A 17,856-nucleotide genomic window follows, 5' to 3' on the forward strand; every position below is an offset into this window, starting at 1 on the left:
ACTGAATAGGCTCAAAAACTACTGGACCGATTTTAAAAATTCTTTCACCATTCGAAAGCTACATTATCCACGAGTAACATAGGCTATATTTTATTTTGGAAAAAAATAGGGTTCCGTAAGATATTTGGGTTTTTCGGACACAAGGTGTAAAAAATCAACCAGAAAAGTTACTTATTTTGCGTACGCTGCCTAAACTATAAAAGATAGAACCATAAAATGTTCTAATTAATTGTAGATCTTATAAATATCTACAAAAAAGTCCGCGACACACTATACCCATCTATGTCGAGTGAGGCACAGCAACCATTTTTTTATTTAAAAATCTTGAATTTTTTTTGGACTACATTTAAACGCGTTTATTTTACTCATGCTATTAATCCTTATCAAAATAAATTTCATCACTAAGAACAATTTATGGAGATAATATTTGGTCTTTGAATGATTAAAATTGGACGTTTGGTTTTGAAGTTATGGCGACATTAAAATATTACGATTTCTGCTGCACGGCCCGTTGTATTATATAAAGAGGTAATGTCGTTAAGTTTGTTTGTAGGGGGTAATCTTTAGAACTACTGAACCGATTTTAAAAATTCTTTCACCAGTAGAAAGCTACATTATTCCTGAGTGACATAGGCTATACGGGATCTTACGCGGGCGAAGCCGCGGGGATCAGCTAGTATTAAATAAAACAAAATATGAATATTACATATTTATTTAGGTAATTCTTTGATCGTTGAATTGTCACTGAATGACATACGAAGTGTCGAAATACAATAAAATCGTTTAATTTTGTAGAATCTTTAACAAGTGACAAAGTTGTAACATGGAAAATCGCGTAAATCGTAATATAATTATTCCACATACAAAATGTTTACATTTCATATAGGTAGGTACTTAATAAACATGAAAATAATAATAATATAGGACAGTAGGACACTAATGTCTGTCTCTCTTTCTGTTACCTTTTGTTAATTTTTAGGGATCCGTAGCTCTAAAGGAAAAAAGGAACCGTTATAGGATCACTTTGTTGTCTGTCTATCTGTCTGTCGTGTCTGTCAAGAAACCTACAGTGTACTTCCCGTTGACCTAGAATCATGAAATTTGGCAGGTAGGTAGGTCTTATAGCACACGGAAGGGGAAAAATCTGAAAACCCGTGAATTTGTAGTTACATCATCAAAAAAATATTAAAATGTGTTTCAAGAACAAATAATTAGTTTTTTCAACTTTTAAAGTAAGATTATTGTACCAAGAGAGGCTATACCCAATATGAAAGGGCTTTGCCTCTACATTCTAAAACAGATTTTTATTTATTTTTATGCCTTAACCATAGTGTTTGATTTATCGTGCAAAGTATGGAAAAAATACGACTATAGTACGGAACTTTCAGTGCGCAAGTTGGATTTGCATTTGGCCGGTTTTTTTAAAGAGATAAGTAGAAGTACCTACAGCCTACTTATATACTATTCTTGCATCCCAAAGACGGGCAAAGGTTACCTACTTTTATCCCGGAAAATGCCCGAACGGCGGGCATCATCTAGTCATCTATACTATATAAAATCTATATAACACATTAAACTTATTATTATTATAACCATCGTGTAGTAGAGTTTAATGTGCAATCCACTTCACCATCATCATCATAGATCTCCACTGCTGGACTTAGGTAACTTCATTGTAGTGACATACATACCTATACGCCACGGTCTTGCGCCGCCTGTATCCAGCGGCTCCCTGCGACTCGCCTGATGTCGTCTATCCACCTAGTGGGGGGTCTTCCAACGCTGCGCTTTCCGGTGCGAGGTCACCATTCCAGCACCTTGGGACCTCAACGTAGACTTATTCATTTGCTTTCATGATTACATGAAGCCCCGTTAGGGCATTGCAAAGTTAGGTACTTTAACAATAAATAAGTACCTACATAGTAAAAATATCATTATTATACAATTACAAACAAGCTACGGTTACATTATTTCACAATAGATTTAATCAGGTAATTCATTTTGAATTGAAATTATTTTTATTTTAGGTACTTATTTATTGATCGCAATAATTAATTAAGTTTTCTATATAGTCAATTAGTTTCTTCTTTGTTAATAATTAGTAATATTATATGTGTTAATATAAAAATAGTTTCCATTACTTATCAGTAAGGATGATATCTACTTACGTTACTTTATTTTTATGGTAAAATTCAAAATTCAAAAATGACTGAGTTGAAAAAATCATTAATGTTATATAATATCTTTTCTATTAAAACATGATGCAATTTATTCTTAAATTTATTTATATTATTACATTTCCTTAGCTCCGCTGGTATCTTATTATTATCGTCTATATTATTATCGTCTAACGGTTTTCAGAACCATGTACCCTACCTCTTGCCACTTTAGCTTTGCCACCCGCTGAGCTATGTTATTTACTCTGGTTCTCCTACGGATCTCCTCATTTCTAATTTGATCACTCTAACATTTTATAACACTTTGATAACTTCAAGCATAACTCTCTCCATCGCTCACTGAGTGACTCTGACTTTCTTATGAGGCCATTATTTAGCGATCATGTCTCGAATCCATATTATGTCATAACTGGCAACACGCAGTCTATTCGAAGACTTTGGTCTTCAAGCACTGAGGAATTGCGGACGAGAAGACCAACCGCAATCCACTTATTAAAAACAATCTAAGAGATTTTTCTTCGATTGGGATCGTAATATTTGCCGAGGTAATAGGTAGATACATGGGTAATACCCACTTGGAAAAAAAAACAACCACCGAATTTCCTGTGACAATTTTATTCCATCAATATCAATATTTATTTTGTTTCTAATAATATTATATTGTATATTTTAATTTTATTATCATATTTTTATAAATAAGTAGTTATAATGTTCAATAAAATTTAATTTGTTATAATTAACATTGCTGAAATATATCAGAGAGCAATAAAAATATAGAGCATCGACACTTACACAAATGCTCCTGTGAAAATAAAACAGGATTACACAAGTCATAATAATATATTAATATTAAAAATATACTTAATATATTAACAATTATGGCGACAAAGTTTGCATTATCTTATAATAACATAGTTGAATCTCAAATAACTTACTTAAAAGCCTACATAAAACGTAGACTTGTAAAAATAAACAAAGGAAATTATTTTAAGGGAATGCAAATAAAAGTGTAGCTAGAAATTATATACTTAGGTATATTTGGATAGTTTATGAGTTGCGTAAATTTCAACAGATTGGCTTTTAAATAACATTGTTTCACTTTCATTAATTTTAAATTCAATACCATGCATAGATATCTAAAGGTTTAGTACTTTTAAATATCTATGCATTAAACCATAATAAAGATTAGAAATTAATAGATTCAGAAACCTATTTTAAACCTGTATTAAGTATGTTTTAATTAGTTTAATTTACCTCTAGTGAAGATCCAATGGCACAAGGTCTCTTTAAGTAGGTAGGTACATGTAAGCTATTTTTCCTTAACTAACTTAAAAAGTAAGTACACAAGTAGCCTCTCACTATACGTGGACTATAGGGCCTTGTAACCGCAAACTGAGAATGATACAAGTGAAAAATCCTAACTCAAGAAGGTCTAAAGCGCCGGTCAAATCCAGTCGCTTATGCGTTTTTCCGCGAAGGTTTCTGCGATTTGATTATCTTTTAAGTCAGCTAAGAAAAACTAAAGCATATGTAAAAACGTAAAAAATCAAAATCAATATTAAAATTCATTGGTAACGCATATAACAACTAAAATTTAAATCAATTCTTAAACTAAAATAGTAGGTATAGTTAACAGATATACCTATAATATCTTATTTTAAAAAATCGTTACACATTATTATTATACAATATAGTGGAATAGATCAAAATATTATATACACTAATAAATATTCATCATTGTTAATTTTAGGATCAGGCCGAGCATTCTTCGGTTACGTATAGCGATTCGACTTCAGTTTGTCACTTTGATGTATAAACTATGAAGCCTTTACCAGTAGGTGCTCAGCCTTATTAGATCCGCTCCGCTCCTTACAACGTATGTGTACATTTCGTCAAACAATTGAATTAGAATTATTTTGGAAAATAATGATTAGACATCATCCCAAGTTTATACAAGATACCTACGATATCGTTAGCTTCTTGGCTTCGGCTAGATCTAAGATTTTTGTAAACAACTATTTACAGATGAGATCTTAATTTGAACTATGTTATCCAAACGTCTCCTGTCTGAAGTCATATCCAAAGCATATCACATTTTAAAGTTAAGAACGCACATGGAATATAATTTAGGTATAAGTAGGTACCACTATTATTACTACGATCAGCAATTAATCCATTAAAACAAAATCCAGCATAATTTTTTGTTTGTTCTTTCTACCTAGCTTGTGTTGTAAATATTGCAATATTTTATACAGTAGAAAAGTATTCAGTAGGTAGGTACTACTCGTAATTCTGAAGTACGAATTATACGTTATTTATGTTGAATGAAATTGGAATAATTAGGCAGGTACAGCAGCTGCAAAATTGGGACAAATTCCATATTGTTTTATAGTACTTAAAACATGTGTTTTGTAATTTTCAAACGCAGAAAACTGATCACAAAACTACTAAAACCAGTAAGTACCTAAACAGTACGTGTTTTAAATATTTTTAGTTTTTACCGATCAGATATAAAAAGTGTAGAATGTAGTTAAGATAAAATAATGTTAGTGTAGTGTAGTTTCTCGGTCAGTATGAGTTTTGGATGACAAAGGAGCATAAAATAAAAAAGTCCTATATTACATATTTATGTTTCGTGGTAGTTATTTAAGATCGGACTAAGCGTGGTTGTAATAAATTTGAGAATAATTTAAGTACGCTAACGGCCGCATAGACCAAATTAAGAATTGATATACGAATTACGATGTCACGAGTCAAATTGAGTAGGTAAAGAGTTTCTTTTTTGGATACAAAATTTAATATTTACCTACTATTACAATAATTACTCCTAAGTCGAGTCTCCACAACCACATCAATTTCCAATCACCCAAATAACGTTTACAAATCAGTATCAAAACTAAATACGGGAATGATTCATAAACATTCACTTAAATATAGATGCTGGTCGTTTAGCGAGGTACTATTAATCTGCAGGTGATGTACATTGTATTGTTATATATGAAAGCTTGTTTACTTAACTAAAAGTAGTTTTTATGAATACTGTTTATGTAAATAGATCGTCGTTCCTACAACGTCGCGCCTCACAGGTGCGGTGGGTGCAACCCACGTACAATACAACATCTATCCCATTCCGATTACATCCTGAAACAAAGAAAAAGCATTATTAGACATTAAAGAAAGACTTAGAGAAATCGGTTTAGCTGTTCTCGAGATTTGCGATCAGCAACACATTTAGCGATTCATTTTTATATATAGATAGAAAATAATAAATATAATTCATATCGGTACAGACTTGGTCATTAACAGCTATGGGCCTCATACTGGGATGATCTGGGATGGTCTGTAAAATTAGAAATGAAGAGATCTAGAGGGGAACCAGAATAACCGACAGAGCCCAATGGCTTGAGCATGGGAAATGAATTAGTCTTAATTTTTTTTGTGAAGTAACCAAAAATTCAGGGTTCTCGGAATTTTCCCTTTACTTGAGCTATAAGACATTGCTACCTGTCTTTCAGATTCTAGGTCAACGGGAAATACCCTATAGGTTTTGCCCTATATGCCCTTGACGGATCTTGACGACAGACAGACAGGTAAAGGTAAGTGATCCTATAATGGTTCCTTTTCTTCTCTGGAGATAGAAGGCGACGTGATAGCAATTCCGTTAAAACAAACTTATATAAATATATGGAGATATTCGACATCATCGTGATTTAAGTAGGTGGTTCTTATTTTATTACACTACCCCCCTTTTTTACCCCTTTAGCGGATGTCTACTTCATAATAGGTACCTGCATGCCTTCAGCCTGATCCGTTCGGTAGTTTGAGCTGTGCGTTGGCAGATCAGTTAATCAGTCAGCTTTTCCTTTTATATATAACTAGTTTATATATAAAGATAAAAAATATCAAAGTAAACTCACCTCACATTGCCACACTGACATTATTGACTAGTAATTTTATTGCCTCAATAAATTAGTGCAAAATTGGAGGCGGAGGTCGGGAGCGGCTATTATTCCTCTTCGGCAGCGCACCAATGTTCAACAAGCTGGTGTCCTTAGACTTGGCAGCGCGACCGAACCCCTTGCGACCTCCTCGGTTGAGCCACTGTGGTGGTGGACCTTCACACCATGCTGCGTGAACCCAATTCAGAGGCTCCGCTCCGACACGTGCGCATTCTCTCGCATAAGCTCTGAAAGCCGCGCAGTGACATCGAAAACCAGTACAGCTACACGCATCCAGAAGACAGGCTTCCTTATAATTATGCGGGTTCACTTTAGCCCCACACTCCGCAAAAGCCTTGTGATGATCGAACACGCGGCACAACCGTCTCACTTTGGTCAGTTTCGATTGTCGACATCGAGAGATCCCACCCGGCCTCTCCTGTTTCCGAGTGCACGCACGATGCCCTCCGACCCGCCACGATGATCCAAACCTCCAAGTGTCATTTAACAGTCTGCCGTCACGTGTTCTCATATCGTCTCTAGCTACTGAATTAAAGTTCCCACATAAACCACACAACTTGCCTTTGTAAGAACTAGACACTGTCACTTCCAAAAATCCGTCACCGTCCCATAACATCTGGACCCCAATCTCAGCTTTCAGTATTACGGATCCGTTACTCCGACTGATATCGGCCACACCATTTATGTTATGAGGAAGTGCGATTCTCTGTCCGTTAACTTTAATGCGCATTCTTTTCCCCATATTTATTTTGGTAGAGCCGATGCGAAGCGTTGCAGTACGTGTCCAAGAGGAATGGGAGGTATTCCGAGCGTCATTCGATATTCTTATCGAAAATGTATGATTTTTGCAATCCGATACCAATTGATACTTGCAAGAACCTTGGAAGCTATAAAATTTTCCATCGAACGTTTTATAGTGCGGATCGCCAAAAACTGTACAAATTCCGTCGATGTCAACGCATTTTGGACAGCATTGTCCGGGTAGCTGTCGTAAGGTTTGATCCGGGGGACAGCTTAATGTCTTGCACCGTTCCATTGCACATCGCGGTTCTCCACCGTGACATTCACAAGATTTGCATGCATCTAGTTGCCATGTTTCTCCATCCTGAAAATAAATCAAAACTATGTCATCAAATTTATTTTAGCGGAACTTCTTTACACGTGGTAAGAAAGAACAAATCGTCATCAGCATGATCAACCCATCGCCGGGCCACTACTGAGTACAGGTCTCCTCAAAGAATAAGAGGGTTTAGGAAATAATTAGTCCGCCAAGCTGGCTAATTGCGGATTGGTAGACTACCTAAAGTCGGTGTTGAAAGCCGGGCCACGACTGGTCCGATAGGTTCAGATTTTGTTGGACAGGATTATAATATTATATTTAAAGGGTTCTCACTTGATAAGTTTTCCCAGCGACGACACAGGCCGCTTTAGCTTCTTCAATCTGAGGGCATTCTGGACAACATTTACCAGGAGGAGGGGACAACGCTCGAGCTCCGCAGGTCAGCACAGGACATGTGTGCCGTGTGCACACAGCAGTGCCATTCATACATGTGCAATCTGTGCATGGGTCCACCCTGAATGGACTTAGGTGTGCGTGAAATTCCTTACCAATTATACACGGTTTCGGTAGTGAATACCCTGAAACTGAGAAAATTTGTATTATTTCGCTATTTTCTTTAAATATTAATATCTTGTTCTACGACCTTATATTTTTCGGTAAGTAACCTGAGTCGGCTTATATTCTAAAGCTTCAAGTCGAGCTATCTGACCTCCGCAACCAGTTAAGGATAACGAGAAGCTCAAGCTAAAAATATTTATAATGGATTATATTATTATCGTCTATATATAATATTATAGTATTTGTGATAAAACCCTAATCTAGACTAAAAGTTCTCTAAAGCATGGAGGAAATGCAAAGATTTCTAGAAAGAAAGATTTTTAGAAAGATTTAACCTGGGATGGATTCAAATCTAGGCGTACTTAAACCGTCGCATGAGCGCTGTCGTAAAAGTGAGCTTGAGCCATTTGTTTATTACAAGCGATCCGTCCCGGCTTCGCACAGGTAGCTTATACTTTCTTGAAAATAAAATAACTATAGCCTATGTTACTCAGGAATAATGTAGCTTTCTACTGGTGAAAGAATTTAAATTTAAAATCGGTCCAGTAGTTCCAGAGATTACCCCCTACAAACAAACTTATGGTACGATTACACCTAACGAGTACAGTGGCGAGTCAGTGTCCTCGGCCGAGTATGTCGGTTGGTATAAACATTTTAACGAGTGCAATTTTGCCACAATTTCTCAGCCACAGCACTGTCTCGGCCGAGTAACATTTTATTGTCTCGCTTCACTACTCGGTAGGTGTAATCGTACCATTAACGACATTACCTCTTTATAATATTATAGCATAGAGTATAGATATAGTATAGACAAGTATTGAAATATTTACTTGGAAGTATTTTATCGGCAGTAGGATGTGAGCATCTTGGACAGCATTCTCCAGAAGGCGTGTACTGCTGGGAGACAGCACAGGGCAGCACGGGGCAGGCTCGCTTGGTGCACGACAGCGCTCCGCGCACACATCGACACGACAAACAGGGCTCCTCTGATATACGGACATCACGGCCTTCCCAAACTGGTTGGCCGTTGATAATGCACTCTGAAAAAATAATAAAGTATTATGCAATAACCTTCAGCCTGTGGTAATAACAGACGCCAGAATCACAATAAAATAACTTTAGCAGAAGAAAAGTTCCCTTTCTTTTTAGGATTCCGTACCCGAAGGGCGCCAACGGGAACCAAACACTAAGCTCCCGCTCGCTGTCCGTCTGTTATGTCTATATTATTATCTCATGAACCGTGATAGTTAAAATGAGTTGATAGATCTGTCAGTCAGTCAGCCAGTCAGTCAATCAGCTTTTCCTTATATGTAGATTCTCTGAGAAGAATGATTCAAGCATGATTCAAGTACACAATAAAGATAAATAATATGCTGAACCGTCTTAAAAGAATGTCCATAAAATCGTGGATTAACGCATTACCTACAGTCTAGTAGTGCAGTCGTTTTAACTATCTCTGAATACATAACAGATAGGTAGATAGAAACATTCGCATTTATAATATTAATATCCTAACGAGACTTAGATAAGTACTTTCTTTGCCTATTCTAAGAAAATAGTACCTACTCTGTCAAGATCGTAGGGGCCCGTTATTCTAATGTGCCCAGGGCCTCCAATAGGTTAAAGACGGCCCTGCCTACAGAGAAACTCGAGTCGGAATTTTTAATTGTTTTATAATAAAGGTATAAATAAAGGTACTGGGACAACATGATGTCTGCCCAATGCCTGGGGAGATTGACTGAGATAAAACTCAATGTCCATCAATTATTGCGATCGGGTAATCAATCAATCAGCTGGTCGATTGCGGGAAAACTGCATCAATCATTATTACAATCACAATTGTTGTGATTGGCTGAATTTATGGTAATGTTCATGTTGCATCAATGCATTTTAGGTAGCCAATAGTGAGCGAGCATCACCAATCAGAGGTGATTGCGATCGTGCGAGAAATGCTTTTGATTGCAATTTTGTGTGCGTAGATTTAGGTTCTGAAAAATGTTGTAGAATCCTTTGTTTTCTTGAGATAAAAAAGTCCGCGACAGGTCAAGATGGCTTTCGGGGTATGATGCCTCGCACACCCGCACTCGCCCACGCACAGCGGTAGCGTACTATACAATGTTACGATCGCAATCACCTCTGATTGGTTTGATGCTCGCTCACTGTCAGTAGTTCACTCTGCTATTGGCTACAATGTGGCTACAGTGCATTGTTGCAACAAGAATACCACAAATTCAGCCAATCACAACAATTGCGATTGTAATAAATTGATGCCGGTTTTCCGCAATCGACCAGCAGTTCCAGAAGACAAGCCACACACGAAGCGCTCGCCACTTCAACACGACTGCCTCATCACGCTTCGCAATGACTAGAAATACACTTGCATATTAAGTACATTTTCAAACCACAAGAGGTAAAACGAAATGTTCACATTCCGCATCTCAAACAAAGCTAACATGTATGTCGAGTTAGACGTAAGTATTAAGTACTAATATAGTTGAATTCCAATCAAAAAGCTTTTATGGTCAGTTATTCAGAAGCATTGAGTGTACGATTGAATAAAAAGCCGGCCACATATTAACAGACAGTGTGGATAGAAACTAGACATGTGTCCGCTATAGCTTAACGTAACTGAAAACCACTGCCATGCGTACCGTATCGTTATTGTCGTAGCTGACAACGCAACGCTGCCAAATGGCAACTGACAATGCATTGTTTGGTTTTTTGGTAACTAGAAACGCAATAATTTTTATTATGCCTTCTCTTTCTTTTCCTCACTGAAAGCTGAGAAGGAGCGGTTATTGGCTACCAGCTTAGTAACTAAGAACTTGATAAACCAAAGCCGACCTTATCTCTACTACGCTAAGGCTTAACTGTACAAGTACTTGTCCATCACACTTTGATCCATCAATCTTATTACAGTTAGCCTTAGAGTAATAGAGATAAGGTCCTCTTTGGTTTATCAATCTTCGTGAAATGTTTTTGGTTAACTGGACTGTGGCAAACTATCCGTGCAGGTGTCCACTATAGTTTGACCTATGTCAATGATCATTATAATTAAACTTTGCTGCTAAGAACTTAAGGTTGTGATTACTTCACGATATTCATGAAAGTAAAATTGGTTTTATTTTAGTGAAATATGCGCGCGCTAGCTATACAGACGGTATTGATACGGCAGCTAGCTTAGTTACTACAAGGGAAACCGTTGTGAGTTGCGCATATTAAATTGGTTGAAACACAACTCTGATACCGATATTCGGCAACGGTTATCAATATCGGTATTGAAACTAAATAACTGTTGCCAGAAATAGCCAATAACGCCCATCTCTAATAGAAACTGAAAGCCTTGTGCTTTTTTTTGGAAGCAGGCTCTGTTTTCAAAATGAAATAATAAAAATCTACTCTATCTAATCTATTGACTATAGCACACGAAGAGTTCCATCTCATCGTATAAGAAATACACTTGTTAATTTTCATGGCGATCATTTTTAAATCTTTAAGTACCTATTTATTCTTATAGCGGCAATAGAAATACATTTATTCTGTGAAAATTTCAACTCTGTACATATTACGGTTAACGAGATACAGCCCGCTTACAGACAGACGAATGAACGGACGGATGCTTTAGTCTTTCTAGAATAACGGCGGCGTTTACGCACTTATCCGATCCGAGTCCGTGAAAATACGTTCCTTTTTGTTTTGTACGGGAGATTATGACATAATAATATGTCGTAGATAATCGCTGGTATTCTCACGGATGACGGATAGAAATCTTTTTTATTAAAGAATATTAGCCATGTTAAATGACTTATATTCCCCTTTCCTCTCCAACTTAGCGTCAGGCTTGTGCTAGGAGTAGGTACGACAATAGTGCAACGGGCGGGGTTTGAACCGTCGACCTTTCGGTTTTCAGTCCACTCCTTTACCCGTTGAGCTATTGAGGCATGGAAGTGCAGTCCGCTCGGCCCTCCACCTCCCATGGCCCCACCAACCTCTCGGTTATATGGGCCGAATCGCGGGAGGGCGCCCGTTCGGTACTTGCTCTTGGCATTTCCCGGGGCGCCTTCTTGACTCCCTACAAATTATTTTTTTGTCTCTTCCTTGTCCCTTATGCTCACTCTCCCCCCTTGGGGGCTAGACGTCACTAACACAGCTGTGATCTCCGCTGCTGCTCCTCCGTGGTGCCGGCCTGGCACCTGTACGCTCCGAGCTGCTTCGCCTCTTATGCCAATGGTGCGCGAATTCCCGTAGCCGGTTGTAGTTCCCCGCCGATGAGACGAGGTCCGTGTAGAAGACCGGCCCCGCTTCCCCGCGTACGATCCCATCCAACATCGTCACTCGCAAGTCCTCATAGAGGGGACACTCCCACAGCACATGGTGCCTATCCTCGTCGCCAAGGCCGCACTCGCACGCCGGGCTCTCGCACAACGTCATCCTATGCAGGCGCGCCCGGAAACAGCCGTGTCCGATGAGGATCTGTGAGGTCTCGTAGTCCGGCGCGACCCAGGTGGCCCCGAGCCTGCCGGAAGTGCAGTGCGTAATCGCTGTTAGGGGTTTCACTTGTATCATGATTTCATAGTCAGTTTGCGGTAATAAAGGTCCTATGGGCTACGTTTAGTGCGCCTTTTACGCATTTCAGCGAGAAGCTCACAGAACACCTAGTTAGTGGATACAGTATCTACAGTTTGCATACGTCTTAATGGAACGCGATGGTCGTTAACCTTTATGTTTGTGTTCAAACTGAATAGTCATACGCTTAAGATTCTCGTGTTCTCAGACCGAGTCGGTGTATAATGCAATTGTGACAATAAAAGGCACTTATGACCGCAGAGTAAAATAAAAGCGCTTAGAACAATCTGAGTCGCTCAAAGTCTAAAATGTTGCAGCAAAAGCTGTAAATTACAGTTAATCCTAAGATTTTCTAGTAAAACCTAGGATTTGACAAGTCATAATGGTAAAATTGTTCAGGTGAATAAATTAGTGAAGGGCAGAAGCAAATGAGTCTGGCAATTTAAAAAACTTATATTTCACTAAATAACGAATTCAAATTAATTTTTCTCCCACTTGCTCGGAATCGGCTACTTTACTGAAGAAAGGATTTCACTACAGAGGACCGTTATTGGGTCTTAACAGGCCGCACGTCAGCAATTTCCAAGAGGACTGTAATGGAAATTGCTGGACAGTTTCATACTGGTGACGAGGTTCTTTATGGTGTAGAATAACATAAATTGAGTTTTTTTAGGTACACGATTTTATTAATATTCTGACTTATTACTATTTTTTAAATCACTTGAGAAGTCCTCGGCTTCACCTCGGCCAATAATCGTTTATTCATTCATTCGTTTCTTCATTTCAGGCCTGGACTGTAATGTACTATTAGGTACCTACTTATTATTCTGATCTGACTTTACCATCTCTCTGAGGTAGACGTAAGATTTACTGACCAAATGCTTGTAAAAACTAGAACAGGTCAGATTTCTACCATTAAGACTGGTTAAATCTTAAGTTTTACTGAAAAACTTGGGATTAACCGTTCCGTTCGGGCTCTTACAGTAGCACATATATTATGTATATCCTAAACAATTCAATAGAGTAGGTACGTCTTTTAAACGTTTCAAAGATTCGGAGCTTACAGTGAGAATAAGAATTATTTAAGTAAGTAAGTAGGGCCCCACGTGGATATTGCTTGTTAATGGAGAAACTGTGACGTTGTAAATTTTGAACTACTAATTAGCGTTTCGCTTTTAATTAAAATCTATTTTTGTTCAAAGTATGTTGGTGCCACCTAGCATCAAGGTGCAGAACTACGCGTGGGTCGATTGTTCAGAGTTCATTCGAGCCACAATAGATGGCGTTTGCTTCGTTGTCAATTGTCGTAAAAATAAAACAAAATAATTAAATAAAACCATAATATCATTTGTTTATTGTTAAGTCATTAACAAAACGGTTCTTATAATATATCCTTAGGTTCCGCAAATATTCAAAAATGAATTGGCTTCATGATCAAACTAACTGAGAGCGGCGACACTCGGGTTGCGTCTGGCAACACCGATTGATGAGATTTAGAATTTTCCTGGAGTCAACATGTGAAGACGAATTTCTTTCGTTCCAGGAAAATCTCATTCCTTTTCGCCCATGGCTTCGCCTGGAAAAATACAATAGTTCTAAATGTAGTCATCCTAACGTATTTCCATGTTTCATCAGTTATGTTCCAGTTATTTTATCTTCCCAAATAAATGAGGATAATGGGTTGTGGGTGGACTTCTGAAAACCATTGGTGGCCAGGAGTTCAATAGGGTTTTCGTATTTACGTATTACGTTTTACGTTTTAGTCTTCCGTTTGCGTTTTCGGTTTTCGTATTTATTTCTTTCGCACATTCACGTTGACAACTTAATTTCTATGGATAAGACTTGGTGAAAATCTTTGTAATGAAACATTTCGGTTGTGAAGAATCAAATAAATGGAGTTTTGGATCTTGGCCGATGCCGTCCAGCTACCTTGCAGTCTTCGCACCTACAAGTAAGCCAAATGTTTGTATCCTGCAACAGTTTAGTGAACCTTCTTAGTGTATGTGTACAGTAAGAACCCTGTCTTTACTACTGAGCTTTTATTTTGAAACAATTTTATGAATTTTACTGTGTCATTGTCTATTCCATGCCAATGGCATCTTAAATTTAAAACATAGATCTTATGTACTATCTACCTAAGTCATTCTAATGTATCTAAATTAAGTCTTGGCATTAAGCTAGAATAACTAAGCATTATTAGCCATCATTCTGTATTAAGCGACCCCGGTAAAAGTTACATTAAAAACAATTTTTGCCTAACATCTAGCAAATTTCATTTATAACACCTCATATGCATTACAAGGGAGTCGACGGCTAGCTTCTATTCTTTACTAGGTAGATAGATCAAGTAAAGTAAATTAAAATTATTTTTTTTTTCCTCTAATCTTTGTAAGGTGGTAGATTATTCCGTATCCGGGTATATTTCTTTTCCGCCCAATTTGCCACCCTTACAAATGGCGCCCGAACGTTTTTTTATATAGTTATTTCTGTATATTTTGAGAAATTTTGTAAATTTTATGAAATGTACTCCGCTGATTGTACAATTTTCTAAGTAGTGACACATTGCAAAGAGCACTAAGCTGTTTTTATGGTTAACTAACTAAATAATAACTAATAGTTAGAAATTTTGTTTGATAGTTTAAGTAATTTTCTGAGTATAGTCCAACATTGGTTTTTTTTTCTTATTTAATTAACACATTATAAATGGTGCTTATGCCGTTCAATTATGTTATTTGACTTACCTTTGAGGTGTATAAGTGAATGTTTGCCTTCAGTTTAGTAATAAACATTGCTTAACTGAGTTGTTGTTGGGTATTGCTTTCAATAGTAAGTACATCTTATGTTTGAAAATTCCGGTAACTTAGTATAATTAAAGTTTTGAAACGCTATGTCCTGTTAACTAGTACACACATACATTTATAAATACTAAGAGTTACAACTTGTGAAACTAAATATATAAACTATATTCAGAGATTACATTAAGTTCAAGTATGAAGTTATGAACAATTTTTTTTTTTCAGTGACTTGATACTTCATTATTTTGTTGAAATTTTGTTTAGAGCTGTGTTAAGGTTATGATAAAAGCTACTTCACACACAAAACATGTTAAGTTTAAGTGAATGCTGGTAGTTTAAAGTGACATTTAGAAACAGATTTTGTTGTATTTTAGGTTATGTGTTAAAAGTGTAAAGTAACAGTCATCAAACCATTGCACAATCTCTTTGTTTTTTTTAAAGATAATATGCTATTCAGAGTTCATTGCAACTTTGTTGCCTGTTTACTTTTGTAATCGTAAAGGTTGTAACACACTGTGTACTCATAAAGGTGATACTGCACCTTACAATCATTTATTCAATTTTGGGAAGTTTTATTTTGTTATATTTTGTTTACTATAGTAATAATATGTGCTAGTATTATTAACAATATTTTGGAATAGGAACATAATTGATAAAATAGTTAGGATAGACTTAAGAATATTGTTTTTGTTGTGTATTTTGCTTGTGTATATTTAATAGTTTAAATAACTTCTTTTGTGTTTGTGTTTAACCAATTTGTATAAGGCTAAACATAGACAGTTACACAAGCTCGATATTTTGTTAAATGTGTTTTGACTTAACACAATGGAACAGACTTTTGCCCAGTTTCATTCACTTTTGAAGGACGAATTGTGTTATGAGGTATCCATTCGTTCCGAAACTCCAGCACCTACAGTGCTAGGTTTAAAGAAACAGTTAAAACAATTAATTCAGGAAATTCCTTCTGAATCAATTTTAGAGACAGATTTCTCTTCTGAAAGTGAGTTAGGGGTTATTACTAAAAAACTTCAAGACTTAGAAGATTTATTAAAAAAGTGTTCTGACACTAAAGATAGACATGCCCTCTGTAGGTCTAAAGCTTTAGCTTCACATTTGTACTTTAGAATTTTGAGAATACAGTGTTCCGAACTCAGCTTAATAAGTAGGAAGAGTGAATTACATACAAAGTTGCAGAGTTTGATTTCCAGATTAGATGCTGACAATGAGTCGTCTCACGACGAATCACTGGATTCCGAGAGTACCGCCGTTGACTGCACTGGTGATAAAAATGTTGCCAAGTGGAAGTTACATTTCAACGGACAGGGTGATCCGCGCAGTTTCATCGAACGCGTTGAGGAATATAAAAGATCTTATGGCGTTTCAGATGGAAAATTATTTGTTTCTGCATTTCATCTTTTTACAGGCCGAGCATTGTTATGGTACAGAGGCAACAAATGTCAAGTTTCGTCTTGGTCAGAATTGAAAACTTTATTTTTAGAGGAATTTGATGCAGTAGATTATGACTACAGGTTGCTAGGTGAAATTCGAGCAAGAACACAAGGCTCTGAAGAACCTGTGTCTATCTATTTCGCTATAATGTTTTGCATGTTTTCAAGGTTGTCAACACCACTTTCCGAAGAACAAAAGTTACAAATTTTATTACATAATATTCGCCCTTTTTACTCAGAACAATTAGCTCTTGTTGACATTAAGTCTGTCGCAATGTTGAAGGAAAAGTGTCGCAAACTAGAGGCTGCGAGGCAGCGTTCCGCCTTATTTTCTGAGCCTACTAACAGTAAGGCAACTTTAAGTTCAGAGTTTGCTTACAAACAAGTGACAAACAGATAAACACACTTTCAGTCACACCTGCACCTAAGGTTGATACAAGTAAAGGCACTGATTTTACGAAAACAAATAAACAACTATGTTACAAGTGCGGCAAGGGTAACCATTCCTTTAAATTTTGCAGGACAGTTCCGAAATTTATTAGATGTTTTTCGTGTGGACGTCAGAACTTTACAGTAAAGACATGTCCAAGTTGTAGTAAAAAGGCGATTAGTAAACCCGCTCCGGACAAAAATTCAAAAAACTAATTAGTAAGAACTGTGCAGAGACACAAGTAAAGAACTTGGTCATTAACAACAAAACATCCCTTTTACCTGACACAGTTCTGTATTCAGTGGATAAACGAGACTTTAGGCCACATTTAAAGGTTTTTGTTGACGGTTTTGAGATTACAGGTTTACTAGATTCCGGTGCTTGCGCGTCAATTTTGGGTAACCAGGCGCACAAGGTTTTTTTGAGATTCGGTTATAAATTGCATAGCAGTATTGATACCACATTTTCAGTGGCAAATGGAGACAAACTTGATTGCATGGGTTATATGTTTATTCCGATTACTTATAATTCCGTAACTCACATAATAAAATTTTTTGTAGTACCCTCTATAATAGCGGATGTTATTTTTGGTTGTGACTTTTGGAAAACATTTCAGTTAGCCCCTGGCATTTTTGATAATTTAGAATTAATTAAGGCACCTTCTCAATTTTACAATATTTGTGCGATTGATAATAAACAAATTCATACCATCACTTCTTTTGAAAACTTATCATCTCAACAGAAAGAATTAGCCCAGTCTGTAGTAAATAAATTTTTAGATATTTCTTCAGAGAAAATTGGATTGGGTAGAACAAAATTAATTGAACATGTTATTGACACCGGTGATGCCTTGCCAATAAAAA

At 36.8% G+C, this 17,856-nt stretch overlaps 1 protein-coding gene across 1 annotated transcript in view; it reads right to left on the reverse strand.

The window, feature by feature from the left end:
- Positions 1-2,776: 2,776 nt before the first annotated feature.
- cv-2 (crossveinless 2) overlaps positions 2,777-17,856 on the reverse strand; it is an 82,467-nt gene continuing 67,387 nt past the window's right edge. Inside the window, exons 5-8 of the mRNA XM_034983731.2 lie at positions 8,585-8,794; positions 7,530-7,780; positions 6,095-7,241; positions 2,777-5,318 (exon numbers count right to left, since the gene is read on the reverse strand). Of these exons, the coding sequence (XP_034839622.1) occupies positions 6,147-7,241; positions 7,530-7,780; positions 8,585-8,794 (1,556 nt within the window). The 3' untranslated portion in view covers positions 2,777-5,318; positions 6,095-6,146. The remainder of the gene's footprint in view (positions 5,319-6,094; positions 7,242-7,529; positions 7,781-8,584; positions 8,795-17,856) is intronic.

Source organism: Maniola hyperantus, chromosome 3, assembly GCF_902806685.2.
Source record: "Maniola hyperantus chromosome 3, iAphHyp1.2, whole genome shotgun sequence".
In the NCBI taxonomy this organism is placed as follows: domain Eukaryota; kingdom Metazoa; phylum Arthropoda; class Insecta; order Lepidoptera; family Nymphalidae; genus Maniola; species Maniola hyperantus.